Here is a 21,868-nt window from a genome sequence, read left to right as displayed (position 1 = left end):
GTTTTGGACAAGCTCCATGATAGATATGAATGCGAAAGACAATATCAATGGAATGTAAGAGGGCACATCAGCAACGTCTAAGCCCGGCGAAAGAACTCTAAAGACCACCCAGGCCGGCCCACTGGCTAGGCACCTTTCTTTTTCCCCTCCTCGTCGAAGCCCTAGAGTACTCCTTCACGAGTTCCTGATACCCTTTCTACAAAAACTCATGTGGGAACGGCCCGGAGAGTTCCACAATCTCTGCCAGGTGCTGCCGGACCTCATAGTTGCCATCGGGTGGGACTCACCCCAAACACATCTGCACGTTGCGGTATACTTCTACTAGGACCAAAACGCCGAGGTTCCACAGGTAGGCCTCAACATGCCAGGGCGCCCCGATCAGGACGTCTGGGGTGACACAGCGCTCCTCTTTCTTTTCTCTCATTGGTGAATATCACGTGAATTTTACGAGCCATGCTTCTAGCTATTTATTGTGTTCCAGTGTCCACCATCATTCTGCAAGGCTTGAATTGTGGCCCTAGGGACTTGTGCTCTGAAAAGGGTACAGTCTAGATGTTGCATTATGGCTCCGTCACCGGTTACAGAAGATTATTACGCGATCCTCGAAGTGGAACAGACTGCCAGGCCCGAGCTGATCACCAAATCCTACAAACGATTAGCGCTGAAGCTCCATCCAGACCGGAACCCCAAACGCAATGCTACCGAAGCTTTCCAAATGGTGTGTCAAGTTCGGACCTCACCTTATCCGTCATGATTGTCTACTTAAGTACTATGCAATGCTCATGATGCTGATGTCTTCAAGCTTGGACAAGCCTACGAGACATTGAAGGACGAAAACACGCGCCGAGCATACGATCTCCTCTATCCCTCCATAATAGCAAGTCGCAACTCTTCTCAAAGCAGCCAAACACCCCACTCGCCTACCGCTTCCGCATCGCAATCAGATGCAGTCGACGCGACGCAAATTGCCGCGCTCCGAAAGTCGAAGCAAGAACGTGCTGCACGATGGCGGTCCAAGAAGGGCATCCTTGATGCGTCGATTTTTGAAATGCAGAGAGCTATTCGGCGGCTACAGCAGGAAATCAAGAACCTGGAGAGCATTCTGGCTGCTGAGGATGCGGCTGAGAGACAGAAGAATAGTTGGACAACATGGCTGCTGTCACCCATATACAAAAAGAGAGAAGATAGTGAAGAGGAGAAGGCATGTAAGGATAGAAAGAGACAGGAAAGGAGAATCGAAAAAGATATGAAGGAGCGGCGACTGTCTATGAAGTCGGCGGAAATGAAGACAGAGCAAACTCTACTGAGAATGGCGAAGGAGGAGGTCGATGCTGCAGACCTCAGCGATGACAGGAAGATACAAGTCATTCAGAGTAGGATGTCTTTCAGGGAAGACCGGCGGAGGCAAGAGAGGGAGAAGGCATATATGGAGAGAATGGCAAATGAACGGAGACAGCAGCAGGAAACTAAGAAAAGAGAGGAGGAAGCGGCAGAGGCTTTGAGGAAAAAACAGGCGGAGGCGCGAGCAGCAGAACAGAGACGATATGAGGAAGCAGAGCGGCAGAGGATCATCGAAGAAAATTTAAGAAGAAACCGGCAACACACCACATATTCCGACTTCGCCAGGGGAAGCACAGCAGCCTGCCACCATGGCGGCTGGTGGGCAAAAGTTCAAGGCCGTACAGCATGCCCAAAGTGCCAGGAGAGTTGGACTTATCTGCTGCAGTGTCCAAGCTGTGAGATGAAAGCATGCCCGAGGTGTCAAGCTGCAATACGACCGAGAAGGAATCGAGGAGGACCGCGAGTCAGGATACCGAGCCCGAATGTTGGTTTCGACGACTTCTGGTAACTTGAGCCTGTGGCAGGAAATTGGAAAGAATGTAAATCAAAATTATGACAGCAAATCCGTTCTCGCACAATCTACTGCCTGAATCGTCCCACAAAATAGGTAACCGGACACGTCGCCCATGAAAAGTGGTCTAGTAGAAAGTTCCGTTCAATGTGCGGCTCGATTGATCATAGACCCATCACTCTACAGTAGAAAGCAGCCCTTGAGATCTTTCCGCGGCTTTTTACGCCTCAGTTACACCAAACTACAAATGTCACTCAAGACACGATATCAATAGATCCGTATTTACAAGCCAAGTAGCCGATAAAGTTTCTGAATCGACTAAATGAGCGACCGGGAACTGAAAGCCGTCGATCTTTAACTTTCGGGACACGTACTGTATTCTCTCTGCACTGTTATTAGCACTGTTTTTTTTTGGGGGGGGGGGGTTAAAAATGCCGAGTCTTGCGTGTTTACCACTGTGTGAAGGCGCCACATACGTTTTATATGTATGGGGATTAAACTCCTCACACAGGCAATCCAATCAACCATTTTGCTGCAACAGGAGGCGAGACGGCTAGCCACACGCTCTCCCATTCGGCCAAAGATCAGAATAACCAATCTGATGATTGGCTATTCCTAGCAGTATATAAGTGCCGTACAGTCCCTTTTGCTTGCTTTTTCTCTCACTGCTGTTAACTGTAGAACTTCCACGGTATTGAAATCTCTCTTCAAATCTAACCAGGATCCTTTCGAAGTGCTTATCTTGAGACCTGCCTCAGCCACCAAAGCATCCGCATTGAATTCATAAACCCCTTGCTGTACACATGTGCACTTATTCCGCTGCGCAAGCCGAGAGAAGACTGGTCTTGACAAGAAATTTGTACGTGCTTCAGTTAAATGCACTTCAATACATGAGTAAGTGAATTCCTATATTCAAATCTCCACTGATCAAGCGTTGAGGATCTGGTTTTTAGGTGGCCTTCTTCCATTATGTAGTCCCGAAGGAAGCAAGACATGGCATGGTCATGATAACCATTTGACTATGAAGTTTCAACACCGCGACGGAAGTCATATAGTCACCCTACACATTGACAGGGATGGAGATACAATCTATTCCATTTGAAGTATCACCTGAATTATTAGGAAGGGAGGGATATGCCGGGCAGGGGACAGCAGGACTTGTTCCAACAGTGTGGACCGTGCAACTTTACCAGCCATCGGAGGGTTATCAATGAGATCTATTTATATGGGAAACTGTCTCCATTATTTCATGGGATAGGTACCTAGGTATTGCACGGTAATAAGCATGCATTTGGTGTTCAGTGATTATCATTGGCATAGATCTCGGGCAGTGTACGCTATGGGTACGTCCAGAGTCACCTGAATCGGCGCGTCAAGTACCTAGGTATCCAAACCCGTCTCAATTCATAGTACGATATTTCGGGACCCAAACTGTTGCCGTGTTACAAAGAGCCAAGCACGATCACACTAACATCCTTCCCCTCCTTGAATTTGCCCCGGATCCTCTCGCCAAGCTCACCCTCCGGGCACTTGACGTCGATCTTCTCCTGGCCGGTGGCGACGTCAAACAGCGTGAGCCAGCCCTCGTGCCCGACGTTGAGCAGCATGTGGCTCGTCTTCTTGACGACCGGCACCTCCATGGTGTGCCCCGCGGGCCCGCCGCCTTCGTATTTCTTGCCCGTGAAGACGTCGACGCCCGTGACGACAACCTTGGCGTGGCCGTGCTTGCCCGGCTTGGACTTGGCGATGCTGGTGATCTTGCACGGGTGGCCGTCGAGGACAACGTGGCCGCCCTGCTTGAGGTGGTTGGCTTGGACGGGGAAGGTAGGGGCTGCGCCGGCGTTGGCGGCCGCGAAGTCGTAATCGGCGTTTTCGTTGGTTTGAGAAGCCATTTTTGTTGATGTTTTTGTTGCTGTCTTTCCTCTGACGTGGTGGCAAAACAATATGGAAGTTCTGACTGGGGAGTTCAGATTTTCTGAGGGCACGGGAATAGCTTCAAGAGCGAAAGGCAATGACACCGCGGAGGATGAGTGCTGTCGCAAGGCTGTTTGACAAGCGCATTTGAGGTCTCCAGTTGCAAGCTGAGATCTCTCAGGCGAGGCTGTGTTCTGTGATTGGCAAGAAACAAGTCCAAGCTGCTGGAAGGTGCGAGCACTGGAGGACATTTGTACTGGCCTGTTGTGAAAACAAGTGTGGGCCCAGCACAGGCACCAGTTTGCACTTCTTGCCGGTGAGTCAGGCCGGACACCAGAAAAGTTGTACCAGCTTCAGCAGTAGGACATCTCTAGCACCTGGCTTGTCAGCGAGTAAATTACCCAGCAAGGCGTCCAAGTTAGGCTGCATCTTTGTGGAGTCTCCACATGGCCTGTGTTGAGACCTGCCTGTCTCACGTCAGATCCTGGGGGAAGTGGTATTGCACTGAGGCTCAAAAGTCAAAAATCCTTTTGCAAAGTATGTTCTTTTGGACTCCGTACAATTTTGTGTCCTGTGATTAAAGTTGGGTAATCTCCACCTCGATCTAACAGTGAAGGAAAGGGTCACTATCTAATCTTCATGATCCGCAGCACATTGTCCCTGGGAAACCAGGATCACACATGTGTGCTCACAATAGTAGAGCGAAGTCAATGGGGTATGTTTGCCAAGAAGACTCCCTCAGATCTCCAACACGCTTTAGTACTCGACATCGATGTCACCCTCCTCGCCCATGGAGTCGGTAGCAACCTCCTCGTAATCACGCTCAAGAGCAGCCAGATCCTCCCGAGCCTCAGAGAATTCACCTTCCTCCATACCCTCACCGACGTACCAGTGGACGAACGCGCGCTTGGAGTACATGAGATCGAACTTCTGGGAAAGAGCAGACCAAGCCTCAGCAATGGCAGTTGTGTTGGAGAGCATGCAACTGAAGCATGTCGTTAGCAGCAGTCATCGTGGGGCGAGTTTGAGAGTACTTACACAGCACGGTCAACCTTGGCGAGATCACCGTTGGGCACCTGCTCAGGGGGCTGGAAGCAGATACCAAGCTTGAAACCGGTAGGGCACCAGTCGACAAACTGGATGGTGCGCTTGGTCTTGAGCGTGGCCACGGCACCGTGGGCATCCTTGGGCACAACGTCGCCACGGTACAGCAGGCAGGTAGCCATGTACTTGCCGTTCCTGGGGTCACACTTGACCATCTGGTTGTAAGGCTCGAAGCAGGACATGGTCATCTCCTGGACCGAGTTGGACTCGTGGGCAGCCTTGGCGGCAGAGATGACGGGCGCGTAGGCGACCAGAGGGAAGTGGATACGCGGGTATGGCACAAGGTTGGTCTGGAACTCGTTCAAGTCGACGTTCAGGGAGCCATCGAAACGCAGGGAAGCGGTGATGGAAGAGACAACTGTGGCCGCATTAGCATCCTACAACTATGGGTTCTGGAATGCGCGAGACGAACCCTGAGCAATCAAGCGGTTCAGGTTGATGTAGTTGGGGCGCTCGAGCCCGAGGTTGCGGCGGCAAATGTCGTAGATGGCCTCGTTGTCGACCATGAAGGAGCAGTCGGCGTGCTCCAGGGTGGTGTGGGTTGTCAGGATCGAGTTGTAGGGCTCAACGACGGCAACCGAGGTCTGAGGAGCAGGGTAGACGCAGAACTCCAGCTTGCTCTTCTTGCCGTAGTCGACGGACAGACGCTCCATGAGGAGAGCGCCGAAACCAGAGCCGGTACCACCACCGAAAGAGTGGAAGACCAGGAAGCCCTGGAGACCGGCGCAGGCATCGGCAACGCGGCGGATCTTGTCGAGGACACCGTCGATGAGCTCCTTGCCAACGGTGTAGTGGCCACGAGCATAGTTGTTGGAGGCATCCTCCTTGCCAGTGATCATGTGCTCGGGGTGGAAGAGGCTTCGGTATGGGCCGGTGCGGACCTCGTCGACGACGTTGGGCTCAAGATCGCAGTAGATTGTTCGCGGGACATACTTGCCCTGGCCTGTGTTCACCCAGTGTCAGAGAAAAATCCGCGGACGGGCTGGAATTACGTGCAAGTCCCACGTACCTGTCTCGGAGAAGAAAGTGCTGAAGCCCTGGTCGGGGTCGGCGGCCTTGCGCTCGTCGGTCAGGTATCCATCGGGCTGCACAGAGATAACGCGTCAGTTGGGCTCAAGATAATAATTTCGGTCGGATAAGGGTTCAACGTACCTGAATACCATGCTCGAGACAGTAGAGCTAGATTTCGGGGGGTCATGTCAGTATTGCTCGTGGTGGTGGTCGGTCTGCCGATGGCACGAGTGTCTCGGAGGGCGGGGGTGATTTTTTGGAGGCGATTTGTTGACATGTTGACCGGGCGGCCGCGCGAGTCGACGAGATGAGTGCAAAACTTACCTCCCAGCACGAGTTGGCGATCTGGCAACCAGCCTGGCCGACTGAAACACAAGAGTCAGTACAAACAACGGGGATACAGGCGGTCGGGAGTGCATCTGAGGGGGTTGACGGGAGTGGTCGGGGGCATTGCGGTCAAGGAAGGACGCGTTTCGGTCGGGGTCAGGAGAGGGGAGGGCAGCGAAGGGTTCTCATACCGTTGACGCTGATGATCTCACGCATTGTCGCGACTGTTGAGCAAAGACAATAGTTGCGAATACGGTGAAACAAGAAAGAGGAGCAGGGGACAGCCGACAAGAACGAGGATTGATCTGGCGACGGCGGGTGGTGGAGGAGGACGGTTGGGTGGTGGGTGGTGGGTTGTGGGTGGTGTAGCTCGAGACAGGCAGGGCGAGGCCAGGTTGGTGTTGAAAGTTGCAAGGTTTCGGGGCGATGTGGATGTGGGAATTGCTTGCTGGGGTCGTGCACCCTTGCCCACGCCTGCCAATGGCCCCACGCAGCTGGGGACAGAGAGAGAGCCTGAAAGGTGGGTTCTGCTGTTGGTTGCTACTGCTGCACCTGTGCACACAACTGCCACAGCTGCACCCTGCTGGCTGCACCGCTGCAGCAATTCACCCCAGGACCCCCGGCCCCCCTGTCAGCTCTAGCTTTAGTGGGGTGAAATTTTGCAGTCTTGCCTGTGTCCCCAAGTCCGCAGTCCGTCGTCTCATCTCACCTCGTGCTCTCTCTCTCGGCAGGGCAGCGCAGGGGTAAGTGGTCCAAGGTGGCCCCAATCTCGCTCTTGCCATTTGTTGATTTGACACGCCCCTTTTTGGGAAGGCGCGTTCTGTTGGCCGTTGCTCCCCACCGCCCGGCTGCACCACGGCTTCCCATTGGCTGGAAACGGGCAGAGCCAGACCGTGAGGGCGCCAGTTTATGATCTGTGCAACCAAAACGGCTTGGCTCGCTGTGGACGATGTTGCGCTGTCAAATGATGGACCGTTCGGAGTACGGTTCACTACCGACTGGATCCAGATCATCATCATGCCTGCGTTGCATTATTAATTCCCCAGGCAGTCACGCTGAAGGATAACCCGATCTCCCTGTTCAGACTGCCGCCAGATATGCTGGTATGACTGACAATCTGACGTCTTGTTTGCCGTGATGGACCCCGGCCACTACCCATGCCCGGCTGCTCGCTTTTCTACGGAGTAGTGATCGAGTAGCCGAGTAGCCCAAACGGTAGCTTCAGGGTCTCCCCATTTCCAGTAATCCGTACGTATTTATTGTTCCCTGGACTGGAACCCACCTCTTGTCCCCAAGATGCAATGTGGGTCCTTGCCATCAGGAGCCAGGTGTCTCTCCGTGACGGCCACTCCGTACCGCCACTCTGTACAGCCACTCTGCATTCGACAGTTGCCTCTGAGTCAATCTTGAAAGGGAGGACACCAGATCAGTACTCTCGGACCAAGACTTTCTCGGCTCCGGGTCCTCGCATCATCTTTTCCCCTTGCTGCAACCACTCTGGCCCCTATTCTCACAAATCTGTGTTATCAGGTGGTTTCGTTTCTAATTCCCATATATATAAAAAGCATATAGCGCCTTCATATCGTAGTAAACGCTTAAGACCCAGCGTTTAAAAGAATACAGTGCCAATAACAGTGCAGAGAGAATACAGTATGCTATCGATTTAAAAGCGTTGCTACCATACGAGTGAAGCTACCAAATCCTCACATAAAAGGGCATGGCTTGGAAGACCTGCCAGTGACTCTCATCATTCTCACGTTACTCATCGTCTGAATTATACACGTAACAACTACTAGTAGAGCATCTCTACTACCACTTATATTATAGCCCGTCTAGAATCGCCCACCTTGCCCCAGCTGAAAGAGAAATAAGGGGAACTACCCTTCCCTAAGCCCTTTAAGGGACACTGCGCCGCATTAAACGAGATACCAGCGCGAGGAATGCCAGTAGCCCCTCTTGATACCAAGCGTAGATTGCTGAAATAATGACAACACAAACGGGCCCGAGGCCAGCACGGCATATTGCACTTGAGCCGGTATACACACCTAGGCATTTAATAAATAATCACTTTCAATTGACTCATAACATAGTTTCAAAGCTCGATGGTGACAACTCGTAAGCAGAGAGAACTTGATCCTTGGACTTAATAGAATGCATGAGGGTCCGACTATGTAGGGAATAGATTGTCAGTGTATATAATGCTTTGCGGAAACTTGGTCACTGTGGGAATAGAGGCAATCGCAACCAGTAGATAGTTTGGGTTATATGACCCTAGTTGGTAGACTATAGTGAGGGACTTATTGTCAGCCCTTTAAGCCTAGCTTCCTCCCTTTTATATAATCTAATTTAACTAACTAAACTACTTTTTATATATATATATATAATAATTTATATTAATATTAATTAGTAGTTATTTTAAGTAATTATAAATAGTAAAATATAAAGAAATAATTAATTATTATAATAAATAAAATAATTATATTAATATTATAAAAATAATTAATATTAATATTAATCTATTAATTAAAACTATAATAATTATAATAAAAATATAATAATAATTAATATTAATATTAATTTATTAATTAAAAATATATAATAAGTTATATATATTTATTATATTTTAAAAAACTTTAATAATCTTTAAAGATTTAAAATTTATTTTTAACTTTTATTAATAACTCTTTATTTATACTTTTAATAAATATTTTAAAAAGTATAGTAATTTTAAAAATTTAAAATCTATAATCTTCTTTTATTAAATAACTTTATTAATATTTAAAATAATAACTTAAATAAAAGTATAACTTATATAATTTATAAATTATTTTATTAAATAATTAACTTTAATAAATAAATTAATATTAAATATTAAGTTTAACTTTATTTAATCTTCCCTCTTATTTATATATTTATTAAACTTTATTATTATAAAAAAGTTAAAATATATTATATTTACCTTTATACTATTAAATAAAATATAATTATACTTTATTAATATATTTATAATAATAACTCTTCTCTCTTATACTCTTTTCTACTCTTTCTCTCTCTATACTTACTATACTTTTAATAATACTATTATTACTAAATCCTATTATTTAAAAATAAATAAATTAATAATTAAAATTAATTTTAATATTTATTAAAAAATAAGTTTTTATTCTAATTATAATTATATTAAGTATATCTTTATTAAATTAATAAAAGTTAAAAAAACTCTTAAAGTTAAATTAAATTATTCTTTTAATATTATTTTAATTTATAACCTTTAAATTATAAATATATTAAAAACTTAATATTTATTTAAGATTTATTATTTTTAATTTAATTATTATATTATAATAATCTTTAAAGTAATATTTAATATATAACTATTTAATTTATTAATTATTATTTTAAATATTTTTAATTATTATATATAATTTATTAAATATATATATACTCTATTATATTCTATTTATCTTCTTTTATATTATTATTTATTTTTATTTTATATTATATAAAGCCTTAATATAAATTATTATTATAACTCTATTTTTAATTTTATTTAAAATAATATATTTTTAATTATATTAATATTAAAACCTACTTTTAATTAATTAAATAATAAAACCTAATAAAAAGTCTTTTAAGGAATACTTTAATATATAAATTATATATTATATAAAAGGATATATTAACTTAAATATTAAAAATCTTTTATAAATTTAAATTTAATTTTAATAATTAAAATAAAAATATATTTAATAAAACTAATAAAAACTATTTAAAAAAATAAAAATTATATAAATAAAAATATTTATATTAAATATTATTAAACCCTAAATATTATTATATTTAATAACTTTAAAGGTACTTTATTAATTATTCTACTTTTAAAAAAATTTATTAATAAAAATAAATAAATAATCTATATTAATAAAATTATTTATAATTTAAATTATACTAAAATTATAAATATATATAACTTTATAAAACTTAAATAAAAATAAAAATATACCTTTTATTAGATTTTTAAAGTTATTAAGTCTACTTTTAAAACCTTTTAAACCTTTTAATTCTTTTAAACCTTTAAGTTTATTAAATCCCTTAAAACTATTTAATAATAATAGAAAAAAAGAACTATTAAAGCCTTTAAATCCTTTAAAACTATCTAATAATAGAAATAATAAAAAACTTTTAGGATTTTTAAAACCTTTAAAACCTCCTATTAATAATAAAAATAATAAAAGTTAAAGCCCTTAAAATAAAAAAGTAATATAACCTATATTATATACTTTTATTATAAAAATAAAAATAATTTAATTAATATTAATATTATTATTAATTTTAATAAAATATATAAAATAAAAATATATATATTAAAACTTATATAATATTTTTAATAATAAAATTTAAATTTTCTTTATTATTTATAAGAATATAAATATTAATATAATATAATTTAAATTAATATTTTTATATCCTTAAAGGAAGAATAAAATATATTATATATAAAATATTATATATATAAATTTATTTTAAATTATATATTAAAATTAAAAATTTATTTTAATAATTATATTAATTATTAAAATTATTATATAAATTAAAATATATTTACTTTTATAAAACTTTAATAAAAGAACTTTAATAAAAATTAATTATAAGTTTTATAATTATTATTTAATAAATTAAATATTTATAATTAAATTTTAAATATTATAAATATAATAATTTATAATATAAAATAATATATTTTAAATAATAAAGAAAGTATTAAAGTTTATTATAGCTTTATTTAATCCTTTTAATTTATAAAATAACTTTATATAAACTTATATATTACTTTTAAATATATAAAAGTTAATAACTTAATAATTATTTAATATTCTTTATAAAAATTATAATTATAATAATAAAGATTAATTTTTTTAATTAATATTATTATAAAGAGTATACTAACTATAATAGTAATTTAAACTATTTATATAATAGCTTTTATAATAAAAAAACTTTTATAAAACTTTAATATATATATAAATAATTTTAATAATAATAATAGATTTTTAATTATAATAAATTTAATAATTATAATAATAATTATAATAATTATTTATTTAAATATAATAACTAATTTAATAAAGGAATTTTTATTAAAAGTATTATTTTATATATAATTAGAAAGGTTATTAATTAATAAAATATACTTTAAAGGAATAATAATATATTTATATAATACTTTAATATTTAAATAAATAAAGAAAAGGAATTAATAAATTTAAATTATATAGTATTTATTATTAATATAGAAGGTTTATATATTAATAATAATAAAAATAAAAATAGAGTTTTTAATTAATTTATAGAAAATAATTAAATATAATATTTTTAAAGTTAAAGTTTTAATTATAAAAATATAATATTTTTAATAAATTAAACTTTTTTATTTTATTAATCTAATATTTAATAGAAAATTAAGTATAAACTATTTATTATTTTTAATTCTACTATTAAACTAAAAGTAAATAGTTAAAGTTTTAAAAATAAAATATAATATATCTTTTAAAGATTAACTTAATTAAATTTATTATATAAAACTTTTATAATAACTTTATAATTATTTATAATACTATTTATTATTAAAAATACCTTCTTATATTAATATATTAAGTTATATTTAATTAATTTAGGTTAATATTATTAATCTATTAAAAATTAAAACTATTATAAACTATAAGCTAATTTTAATACTATTAAGTACTATATATAATATTATTATATAACTTAAGTATAAATTAATTAAAATAGTGAAGATAAAAGCTATTATTCCTTTAAAAGTTTTAGCTTTATTTAAATAAATACCTATTTATTAACTCTACTATATTATAAGTAAAACTATTTAAAAATAGTTACTTAATTTATTATATAAACTAAAGATAACTAAATAAAGTAACTATACTTTATTATTTAAGTTTATAATTTTAATAACTCTATTATAAATAAAAAAGAAATAATTATTAATAATTAAATTTATAATTATATAAAAATAAACTTTTACTTTAAAAAAGTTATTAATATTTAATATTAATTATTAAATTTTTAATTATAATTTTAAATTTAATTAAATATTTATATAATAATAAAAGTTTATATAAATAATAAAAGGATTTTTAATAATAATAGTTTTAAAATAATAAAATTAAAAGTAGTTTTAAAGTAATATTAATATTAAATCTAACTATTATTCTATATATTTCTAATATTAGAATATTATAAATAACTTTTATATTTTATTAAATTTTAATAAATTAAGTTAGTTTATAATTTAAAGTTATTATTATTTAATTCCTTATTTTTAAGTATAATAATAAAATTAATTTATAAGTTTAAATTAATAATATTAATAAGTAATTTATTTATAAATATATATAGTTTTAATATATTTATATTAAATAGAATATATTTTAGTTTTTAATTAATATTATTAATTTATTATTATAAATAAATATTAAATTATTTATAATTATTTTTATAAGGTTTTATTATAATTATATTACTATAAATAATATAAATAAAGTTTTTAATTAAAATATTATTATAATTTATATTTATCTCTTTAATTTTAAATTTTATATTATATAAGTTTAAGTAATATATTTTATTTTTTAAATAAAATTAATTATTTTATTAATTTATATAATTTTATAATTATTAAAGTTTAAATTATTTTTATAAGTAAGAAAGGTAGGTTTTTAATTTTTAACTTTATAATATATAGTTAGTTATTTCCTTTTTTAAAATATTAAATTATAAAGTATAAAGGTATTATTTATTTATATTTTAATAAAATTAAAACTAACTATATTATTTATAGTAATAAATAAGTAAATTATATAATAATATAATTATATATAACTTTTATATAAATAAAGTTAATAAATTATAAATTAATATATATTTAATTTTATAATTTTATAAAATAGTTTAAAATTTAAATAATTATTTTATATAAATATTTATAAACTATTTTTAATAATAATTAAATAATAAATCTTTTAAAATTTAATTTTTAATTATATATATATTTATATAATATTATATAAAATTAAAAAATATTTTAAAAATATATCTTTTAATAAAAGTTAAAATTAACTTTATATTCATATATTAAATTATTAATAATTAAATTAAAATATATATTTTATTTTTTAAATAAAATTAATTATTTTATTAATTTATATAATTTTATAATTATTAAAGTTTAAATTATTTTATAAGTAAGAAAGGTAGGTTTTTAATTTTTAACTTTATAATATATAGTTAATTATTTCTTTTAAAATATTAAATTATAAATATAAAGGTATTATTTATTTATATTTTAATAAAATTAAAACTAACTATATTATTTATAGTAATAAATAAGTAAAGATTATATAATAATATAATTATATATAACTTTTATATAAATAAAGTTAATAAATTATAAATTAATATATATTTAATTTTATAATTTTATAAAATAGTTTAAAATTTAAATAATTATTTTATATAAATATTTATAAACTATTTTTAATAATAATTAAATAAAAATCTTTTTAAAATTTAATTTTTAATTATATATATATTTATATAATATTATATAAAATTAAAAACTATTATTTTAAAAATATATCTTTTAATATTAAAGTTAAAATTAACTTTATATTCATATATTAAATTATTAATAATTAAATTAAAATATATATTTTATTTTTATTAATATATTTTTATATAATTATTTTATCTTTTAAATAACTTTATAAGTATATTTTAACTTTATATATAAAATATATTTTAAATATTTATATATTTTAATAAAAGTTTTATTATATTATTTAAAATTAATTACTCTTTTATTAATTAATTTTTAAAGTTTTATTATTATAAATATATTAAAAGAGTATTTAATATTATAATAATATTTTTATATTTTAATTTTAAAGTAAGTTTATAATTATTAACTTTTTATATATAATATAATAATTTAATTTATTCTTTAATTTTAAAAGTCTCTCCTTTTTATTATATAAATAATATTATATTACTTTAATTTTAAATATTTAAGCTTATGTTTATTATCTAATATTTTTAATTATTATATTCTTTATATTAATTTTTATATTTATTACTTTTTATATATTATTTTTTATATATTTTTAATAATATAATTTAATTTATATTAATTTAAATACTTTAAGTATATTTTTATTTAAATAGTTATATTATAACTCTTTTATAAGATTATTTTAAAAGGTTTAATTTAATTATATTTTTATATAAAATATTATTTTAAAATAAAAGTTAAATTATTAATATAATATTTAATTTATATAATAATTTTAAAGTATATTTTATATTTTATATATTTAATTATTATAAAGTATTTTATAGCTTTTAAATTCTTTTAACTTTTAAAATATTATTACTATTAAAAGTAAAAATTAATTATTTTAGAATATATATTAAAAATAAAAAATATTAATATTAATTTATTTAAACATAGTATTATTTATTACTTTAATAACTATTTATAAACTATTTTATTTAATATAAATATATTTAATTTTATTTATAAAGTCTTAAATATATATTTTAATAATTTATAATATCTTTTACTTTATTAATTAATTAATATACTTCTATTAATATCTATTTATACTTTATTCTTATAATTAATTTTATTATAAAATTTAATAAAGTTAAATTAAGTTTTTATATTATAAATAATATAATTAAATAATTTTAAATAAATATTTACTTAAATTTATTAAAATATTTTTAAATTATTTTTATAATTATATTTTAAAGAAAAATATATTTTAAAAGTTTATTTCTTTATTAATAATATATAAAACTAACTTTTATTTAATAAATATATAATATTAATAATAATAATATAATTAAAATTATAATTATTTTAAATTATAAATTTAAATTATTAAAAGCTTATTAAATATACTTAATATTAATAATAGAATTTTATAATAAATTTTATTATTTTTAATTTATATTTCTATAACCTACTTATATAAAAGTTTATATAATTAATTTATTAATAAATAATTAAACTATTTATATAAATATTAAAGCTTTATTTTATTAAATAAAATATAATATATTTTAAGTTATATTTTAAAAAACTATAAATATTTAAACTTTATACTTAAAGGTATTAAAAGCCTATTTTAATATAAATTATTTTATTAATTATATTATAAACCTTAATATTTAATTAGTTTAAATCTTTAAAAATAATAAAAATAATATATTAGAGTTTATAATATAAAATAAAATTATATTAAATATTATTTTAATTATTATTAATTTAATTAACGTTATATATCCTTTTCTAAAAGTAATTTATATTTTATCTTTTATAAAAATATTAAATTAAATATTTAATCCTTTTATTATAATATTTTAAATTATTATTTTTAATAATTAAAACTTTTATTATATTTATATTTAAAATAATACTTTAAAATATTATAATAAAGTAGTCTTAAATAATTATCTTTATTTTTAAATTTTATTTAAGTTTTAAAATATTAACCTTACTAATAAAATAATAAATAAATATTTAATCCTTTAAATAATAAATAAAATATTATTTATTATTATTATTTTATTAATTTTAATAATTACTATTATTTTTAACTTTTATTTTTAAATTTATACCTTTTATATTAATAACCTATATTTTAAAGTATTTCTTTTAATTATTTTAACTTTATTTATTATTTTATTTTTTATTAAAAGTTAAAATTATTATTTTATAATCTTTTAAATTAAATAATTAATTAATTAATATCATACTTTTATATATAATATATATTTTTAACTTATTATATTTTTATAATATTTTAAAAATTCCTTTTATAATATAACCTTTATAGTTTTCTCTTTAAAATAGTCTTAAAACTATCCTTTAAATTCTATTATTTTAAAATAATAATTAACTTTATTAAAATAGTTAAAATAATTTATAATATTAATAATCTATATATATTATCTCTAAAATATTATAATATATATAAAACTTTATTTTAATTATTTAATTAAGGTTATATTAAAAGAAATTATAATTTATTATATTAATTCCTTTATATTTAATTTAAATATTAATAATATTATTTTAAACTCTATAATCTATAATATACTTTAATAAAAGTAGCATAGTTCTTTATTTATATTCTATAATAATTTAAATACTTTTAAACCTTTATTAAAATATTAAATAAAATTTAAAATAGCTCTTTAAATATTTTATTAATATTATTATTATTTAATTTAAAAATATTAAATATATTATTAATTTAATTATTATAATATTATTAATAGTTTACTTTAATATTAAAATAAAGTTAAATTTTTAATAAATATTTCTAAATATATTATTTTCTTTAATATATTAAATTTAATAATTAAATATTAATTTAAATATAATCTTTTAAAAACTATTTTAAATTTTAAAAATTAATCTTATAAACTTTATATATATAGAATATTAAGTAAATTTTAATATTAAATATATTATATATTTATTCTATATAATATAGATCTTTATTATATAATTTAATAAACTTTATTAATTTATTTAATAAAATAATATTATTTTAAATTTTTTTAAAAGAAATATATTATAATTATTTACTTTTATTAGTTTATTTTAAAATATAGTTATTATATTATTTATTCTAAAGGAAATTATAATAGTAAAAGTCTTTTAAAGTTATATATATTTAAATTAATAGTTTTAACTCTATTAATATTATTTATTATTTTATTCTTATATTTTTAAATTTAAGGAAATAATTACCTTTTAGAAAGCTTTTATAAAGTTAATCTTTAAGAGTATCTTTTAAATTATAGTCTTTTAAGTATTATTATCTATTTTTATATATTATAGAAAGTAGGTTTAATTATATAATATTTATTTTTATTTATTTAATTATTTAAAAGGTTTTTAAATTATAGTTTTATTAATAATTATAATATATTTAAGGTTAGTTTTACTATATATTTTACTATATTTAAATATATACTTTATTTTTATAAAATAATTTTATTAATTTTTAAATACCTTTATATTATAATTTTAAAGTTATTAATAAACTTTAAAAATAAATTATAATTAAAGTATTTTATTATAATATATTAATATAAATAGTATATTATAAAAATATTTAACTAATTAATATTAAAATTAAAGTTATTAATAATTATATTAATATTAATTAATTAATTAAATTATAATAAAGTTAAAAACTAAATTTTAATTATTTTAATAATTTAATTAAGTTTATTTTATAATTAAGTTTTAATATTTAAAAGATTTACTATTTTAAATATATTTTATATTCTATAAAAGTATTAAAAGTATAGAAATAAAAGTAATAAAAATAAAATATTAAAAGGAAAATAGAAAGAAAAATATATATTTATTAGAATTAAAGTTTTAAATAATAAAGAAATAATATCTAAATAAATAAATTACTTTCTTTTATATATATATTATAATACTTTTAAAATTAATAAATTAATTTTATTAATTACTTAAAGGTTTTACCTATCTTTAAGTAATTAATTAAATAAATTAATTAAATAAATTAATTAAATAAATTAGTTTTATTAAATATTTAAAGATTTCTATTTTAATAGAAATATTTATTTAAAGGTATTTAATTAATATATTTTAAAATTAATATATAATATATAATTAATAAAAGTAAGTTTAATATATTAAATCTTTATAATAAATTATTAATATTTTTCTTTTTTATTAATTTATAATTATTATTAATTATTAATTAATATTAAAAGAGTTTTACTTTATATAAAGTTTTATAATATTAATATAAGTAGATAAGTAATAATAATAGTTAGATTTCTAAAAACTAAGAATACTTTAAAAGAAGTACTTTAAATACTTAATATATAGCTAATAAAGCTATATACTAATAAATATAAATAAATAATACTTTAAGCTTAAATACTTTTAAATTTATAAAATTTTAATAAAGAAAATTAAAAGAGTTTTAAGTATAAATTAAAATAAATATTAATATTTAATATTCTATTTAATTTTATAAATTATATATTATTAAAAGAATAATAATATTTATATATATTAAAAAAGTTAAAATATTAAATTAAAGTTAATTAATATTAAAGTATTAAATTATATATAAAAGTATATAAAATAATATATATAAAGAGTATATTTAACTTTTATTTATTAACTAAAAGTAGTATTTAACTTTTATAATAATATAGTTATAAAAATTATTTAAAAAACTATATTAAATTAAATAAATATTTATAATAATAAATTAATAACTTAAATTATAAATTTTAATTTATATTAATAAATATTATTAAAACTAAACTTATAATTTTATAAATAAATTATTTATTAATAATATAAATCTTAACTTATAAATTAATTTTATAATTATTTTTTATTAAAAGGTTTAATTAAAATAATATTTATTAAAATATAATAAATAATATTATTTATTAATTCTTTATTAAATATAAAAGTTACTTAAAATATATTAATATTTAAAGTTTATAATATAGTTAATAACTTTAATATAAATATTATACTTTTATTATATTTAAAAGTTATTAATTATTTAAAACTATTATAAGTCTTTATAATTATTTATATAAATTTATTCTTTTTTATAAATATTTTATTAAACTTAAAATAATTAAAAAAGTAATTAATAATTAATATAATAATACTTTATTAATTATATAAATATAAAAATAATAAAATCTATTAAATTAATAATAAAATAATTTAATAAATATAATAATAAAAATAATATTAAATAAAATATTAAAAATTTATTTTAATAATAAATTATAATTTTAAATATAAAGTTATATTAATTAAAAGATATTAAATTTTATTAAACTTTAAATATTAATAATACTTAATATATTAAAGTATTTATTTTAATAAAATTAAAAGTAATTAAAATTTATAAATAAAATATTAAAAATAATTAAACTTATAAGTTAAAAATAAAAATAATAATTAAAAAATTAATAAAAAATAAAAATATAAAGTTATAATAAAATAAATTAATAAAAGTTTAAATTTATATTTTATAAGTTATTTATATTTAATAATTTATAAATTATATAATAAATTTATAATTAACTTTAAATTCTTTTAAAAATAAATTTTATAATTAATATTTAAACTAATAATTTATATTAATAAAGTTAAAAATATATATATTATTTATTATTATATAAATATTTAAGTTATTAGTTTATATTTTATAAGTATTTTTAATTAAGTTTTATAATTATAATATTTATAATAATAAAAAAGTTAATTTAATTTAAAGTTATTAAATTATTAAATTATTATATATTAAAGTTTCTTAAATTCTAATTTATTTACTTATTTTATAAATAATAAAAGTTAAACTTATATATATATTTAAAAATAAAAACTTAAATATTTAAATTAATATTTTTAATTAATAATCTTATTAAAATTAAAGATTTTATATAAAACAATTAATATAATTTTTAAACTATTAAATAAATAAATTATTTTAAAATATATAAATTAAATACTTTTAATAATAACTTTAACTTTTAAAGTATACTTTTATTTAATAATATTTTAATAAAAAAATTACTTTATTATTATATATTAAAAGATAAAAATTTAAGTTTAATTTAATTTAAAAAACTTAAAGAAAATTAGATTTTTAAAATAATTATCTAACTATTTAATAAAAGACTATTAATATAAGAATAAAGGTAATTATAATTAGTAGATAGTTTAGGTTATATAACTCTAATTAATAAACTATAATAAGGGACTTATTACTAGCCCTTTAGGCCTAGTTTCCTCCCTTCTATACAATCCAACTCAACCAACCAAACCACTCTTTACGTATGTATACATGATAACCCGTACCAACAGTCACTGACCGTCTAAGAACTTCCGTAATAAATCCATTTGTAACAGAAGCCTCGCCTTTCTAACCCTCGAATCTGCCTTCTCCTAAAGTCTCTTCTCCATTCCAAGATCACTAAGTGCCCCTCTTATTCTGCTGTAGCTGGTTCCATTGCCGACCATGTATCCTAGGAGCCGGCAGAGATATTCCAATATGATTCCCAAATTTTTCCGCCTGTCGCCGGACATTTGTCCATGCGTCCTCAACCCTCTCCCTTGCTTGTTTCATAGCCTCTTCAGGGGAGCTCGATCTGGCCTCCAGGAACAGGGTGGCAACGCCGAGGACGATAGCCACCACCACTCCGACCACGGCCACGATCAAGTTGACTAGGGCGAGAATAATGCCTAGGAATCCAATGGGGTTTTTGTCGGCCATGGCTTCGAGGTCGATGGCCCGTGCCTTGCGCCACAGCCTGGCGACGATCCAGCCACCGTTCGAGATTGTTTGCGTCGAATCTGAGCGGGTGGTTACTGATGGAGTCGATAGCAGCGGAGAGGAAGATGGTGGCGCATCATGCGCACCCGCATCTCTGTCAGTCGTTGCTGTGGTGCTGTTCTGTCCTGTGCGTCGGACATGATTCGATGCCCGGTCGAGCCGGTTGAGGTTGGCCTCTCGTAGCTGTCGGAGTTCTACAGCATCCACTGTGCGGTCACCTTGTGCCGACACAAGTGATCTGAAAAGTCCTAAAGGGTTCACAGCAGAAGCCGGACGGCGAGCTGTCTGGCTGGGAGCCGAGCCGTCAGCGGCCAACTGCGATACTATGCGTCTTGCGTTCTCCAAGGGGGAGGCCATGATTCAATGCAGATGTGCGACGAGCTAAATGCCTATCGAAGATTCATGTACCTATAAGGCGGTTGTTCCATGAGGGGAGGGAACGTGTTTTTGGCAAGAAGATCAATCTAATGCAGGACTTTTCCAACCCCAGTTCTCAGAAGTCGGCTGCCTCCTGTTTGCCTTATGAAAGCAAGGGAGCGCACCCGCCATGACCATGAGGCGCATTTGTGTCACCCAAACCACAAAGTAGGGATGCTCTGCCTTGAAATGCTGTTCCTTCCAAACTCCTGCCCTGGTCCCACCCTTTCCCTAGAAAAACAGCGATGGGGCAGGTTTTGACACATGCCAAATAGCCTCTCTAAAAATAGAGCCATGGAGCTGACCCAATGAATTTCAATTACTCATAGTCCAGCTAATTTTCCTAGTGCTAGTGTTCTCTCTACAGAACATCTTGAAGTACAGCACAAGACCAAACGATATATTGGGGGGGCACTGTATGAAGGCGTCATGTATGTTCTCGGACGTTTGCGGAATAGAAGCGAAACCAGCTTGACAGAAGGCCGCCTAGGCTTGACCCCATCTCAGGTATCAGAGCAGGACCAGGTACAATCCCTTGCACAATGCACATGTGAATCTAGTTGTAACTATCGTTCATTCTAATTATGAAAGTGGATTCCCACTTGATGTATCATGCGTGGGCAAACCTCTGACATGTAGATAGCAAGGCAGTTATACCTACCGTGACAAGGTTCACGGGCTAGTAACCTTGGAAGTTCCAAGGTTCTTAACGCCTCGCCCGATTGTGAATGCTTGATATCAATACTTGATCAGCACCCAGAAAGCTGTCTCCACGCATGTGCAAGGTACGACT

At 28.1% G+C, this 21,868-nt stretch overlaps 3 protein-coding genes across 3 annotated transcripts; 1 reads left to right on the top strand and 2 right to left on the bottom strand.

Moving 5' to 3' along the window:
• The first annotated feature begins 482 nt into the window (after positions 1 to 482).
• On the top strand, positions 483 to 1,945 carry KVR01_005888 (uncharacterized protein). The gene is made up of 2 exons (XM_044790642.1): positions 483 to 718; positions 803 to 1,945. The coding sequence occupies exons 1-2, from the start codon at positions 563 to 565 to the stop codon at positions 1,847 to 1,849; spliced, it is 1,203 nt and encodes a 400-aa protein (XP_044644691.1). The 5' UTR covers positions 483 to 562; the 3' UTR covers positions 1,850 to 1,945.
• Positions 1,946 to 3,294: 1,349 nt separating this feature from the next.
• On the bottom strand, positions 3,295 to 3,744 carry KVR01_006250 (uncharacterized protein; the record flags this gene model as incomplete). Its single annotated transcript, XM_044788575.1, has 2 exons — positions 3,295 to 3,645; positions 3,694 to 3,744. 2 exons carry the CDS (start codon positions 3,742 to 3,744, stop codon positions 3,295 to 3,297), a joined length of 402 nt encoding a protein of 133 aa, XP_044645053.1.
• A 547-nt stretch (positions 3,745 to 4,291) lies between these two features.
• KVR01_006010 (uncharacterized protein) lies at positions 4,292 to 6,956 on the bottom strand. The gene is made up of 7 exons (XM_044788567.1): positions 6,400 to 6,956; positions 6,206 to 6,246; positions 6,023 to 6,049; positions 5,880 to 5,955; positions 5,283 to 5,813; positions 4,805 to 5,228; positions 4,292 to 4,751 (listed from the first exon to the last, which is right to left on the bottom strand). Exons 1-7 carry the CDS (start codon positions 6,422 to 6,424, stop codon positions 4,523 to 4,525), a joined length of 1,353 nt encoding a protein of 450 aa, XP_044644813.1. The 5' UTR covers positions 6,425 to 6,956; the 3' UTR covers positions 4,292 to 4,522.
• Between the last annotated feature and the right edge of the window lie 14,912 nt (positions 6,957 to 21,868).

This window comes from Diaporthe batatas (assembly GCF_019321695.1).
Source record: "Diaporthe batatas strain CRI 302-4 chromosome Unknown Contig00006, whole genome shotgun sequence".
Taxonomy (NCBI): domain Eukaryota; kingdom Fungi; phylum Ascomycota; class Sordariomycetes; order Diaporthales; family Diaporthaceae; genus Diaporthe; species Diaporthe batatas.
Note: the sequence above shows the minus strand (reverse complement) of the source record. Positions and strands in the feature narration are given on the sequence as shown.

Coding starts and splice junctions, on each gene's coding strand:
- KVR01_005888 (XM_044790642.1), top strand. CDS start 563: ATGGCTCCGTCACCGGTTACAGAAGATTATTACGCGATCCTCGAAGTG. Junction 719..802: donor CTACCGAAGCTTTCCAAATG/GTGTGTCAAGTT, acceptor GATGTCTTCAAG/CTTGGACAAGCCTACGAGAC.
- KVR01_006010 (XM_044788567.1), bottom strand. CDS start 6,424: ATGCGTGAGATCATCAGCGTCAACG. Junction 5,814..5,879: donor CACTTTCTTCTCCGAGACAG/GTACGTGGGACT, acceptor GGGTGAACACAG/GCCAGGGCAAGTATGTCCCG. Junction 5,229..5,282: donor GAACCGCTTGATTGCTCAGG/GTTCGTCTCGCG, acceptor ATGCGGCCACAG/TTGTCTCTTCCATCACCGCT.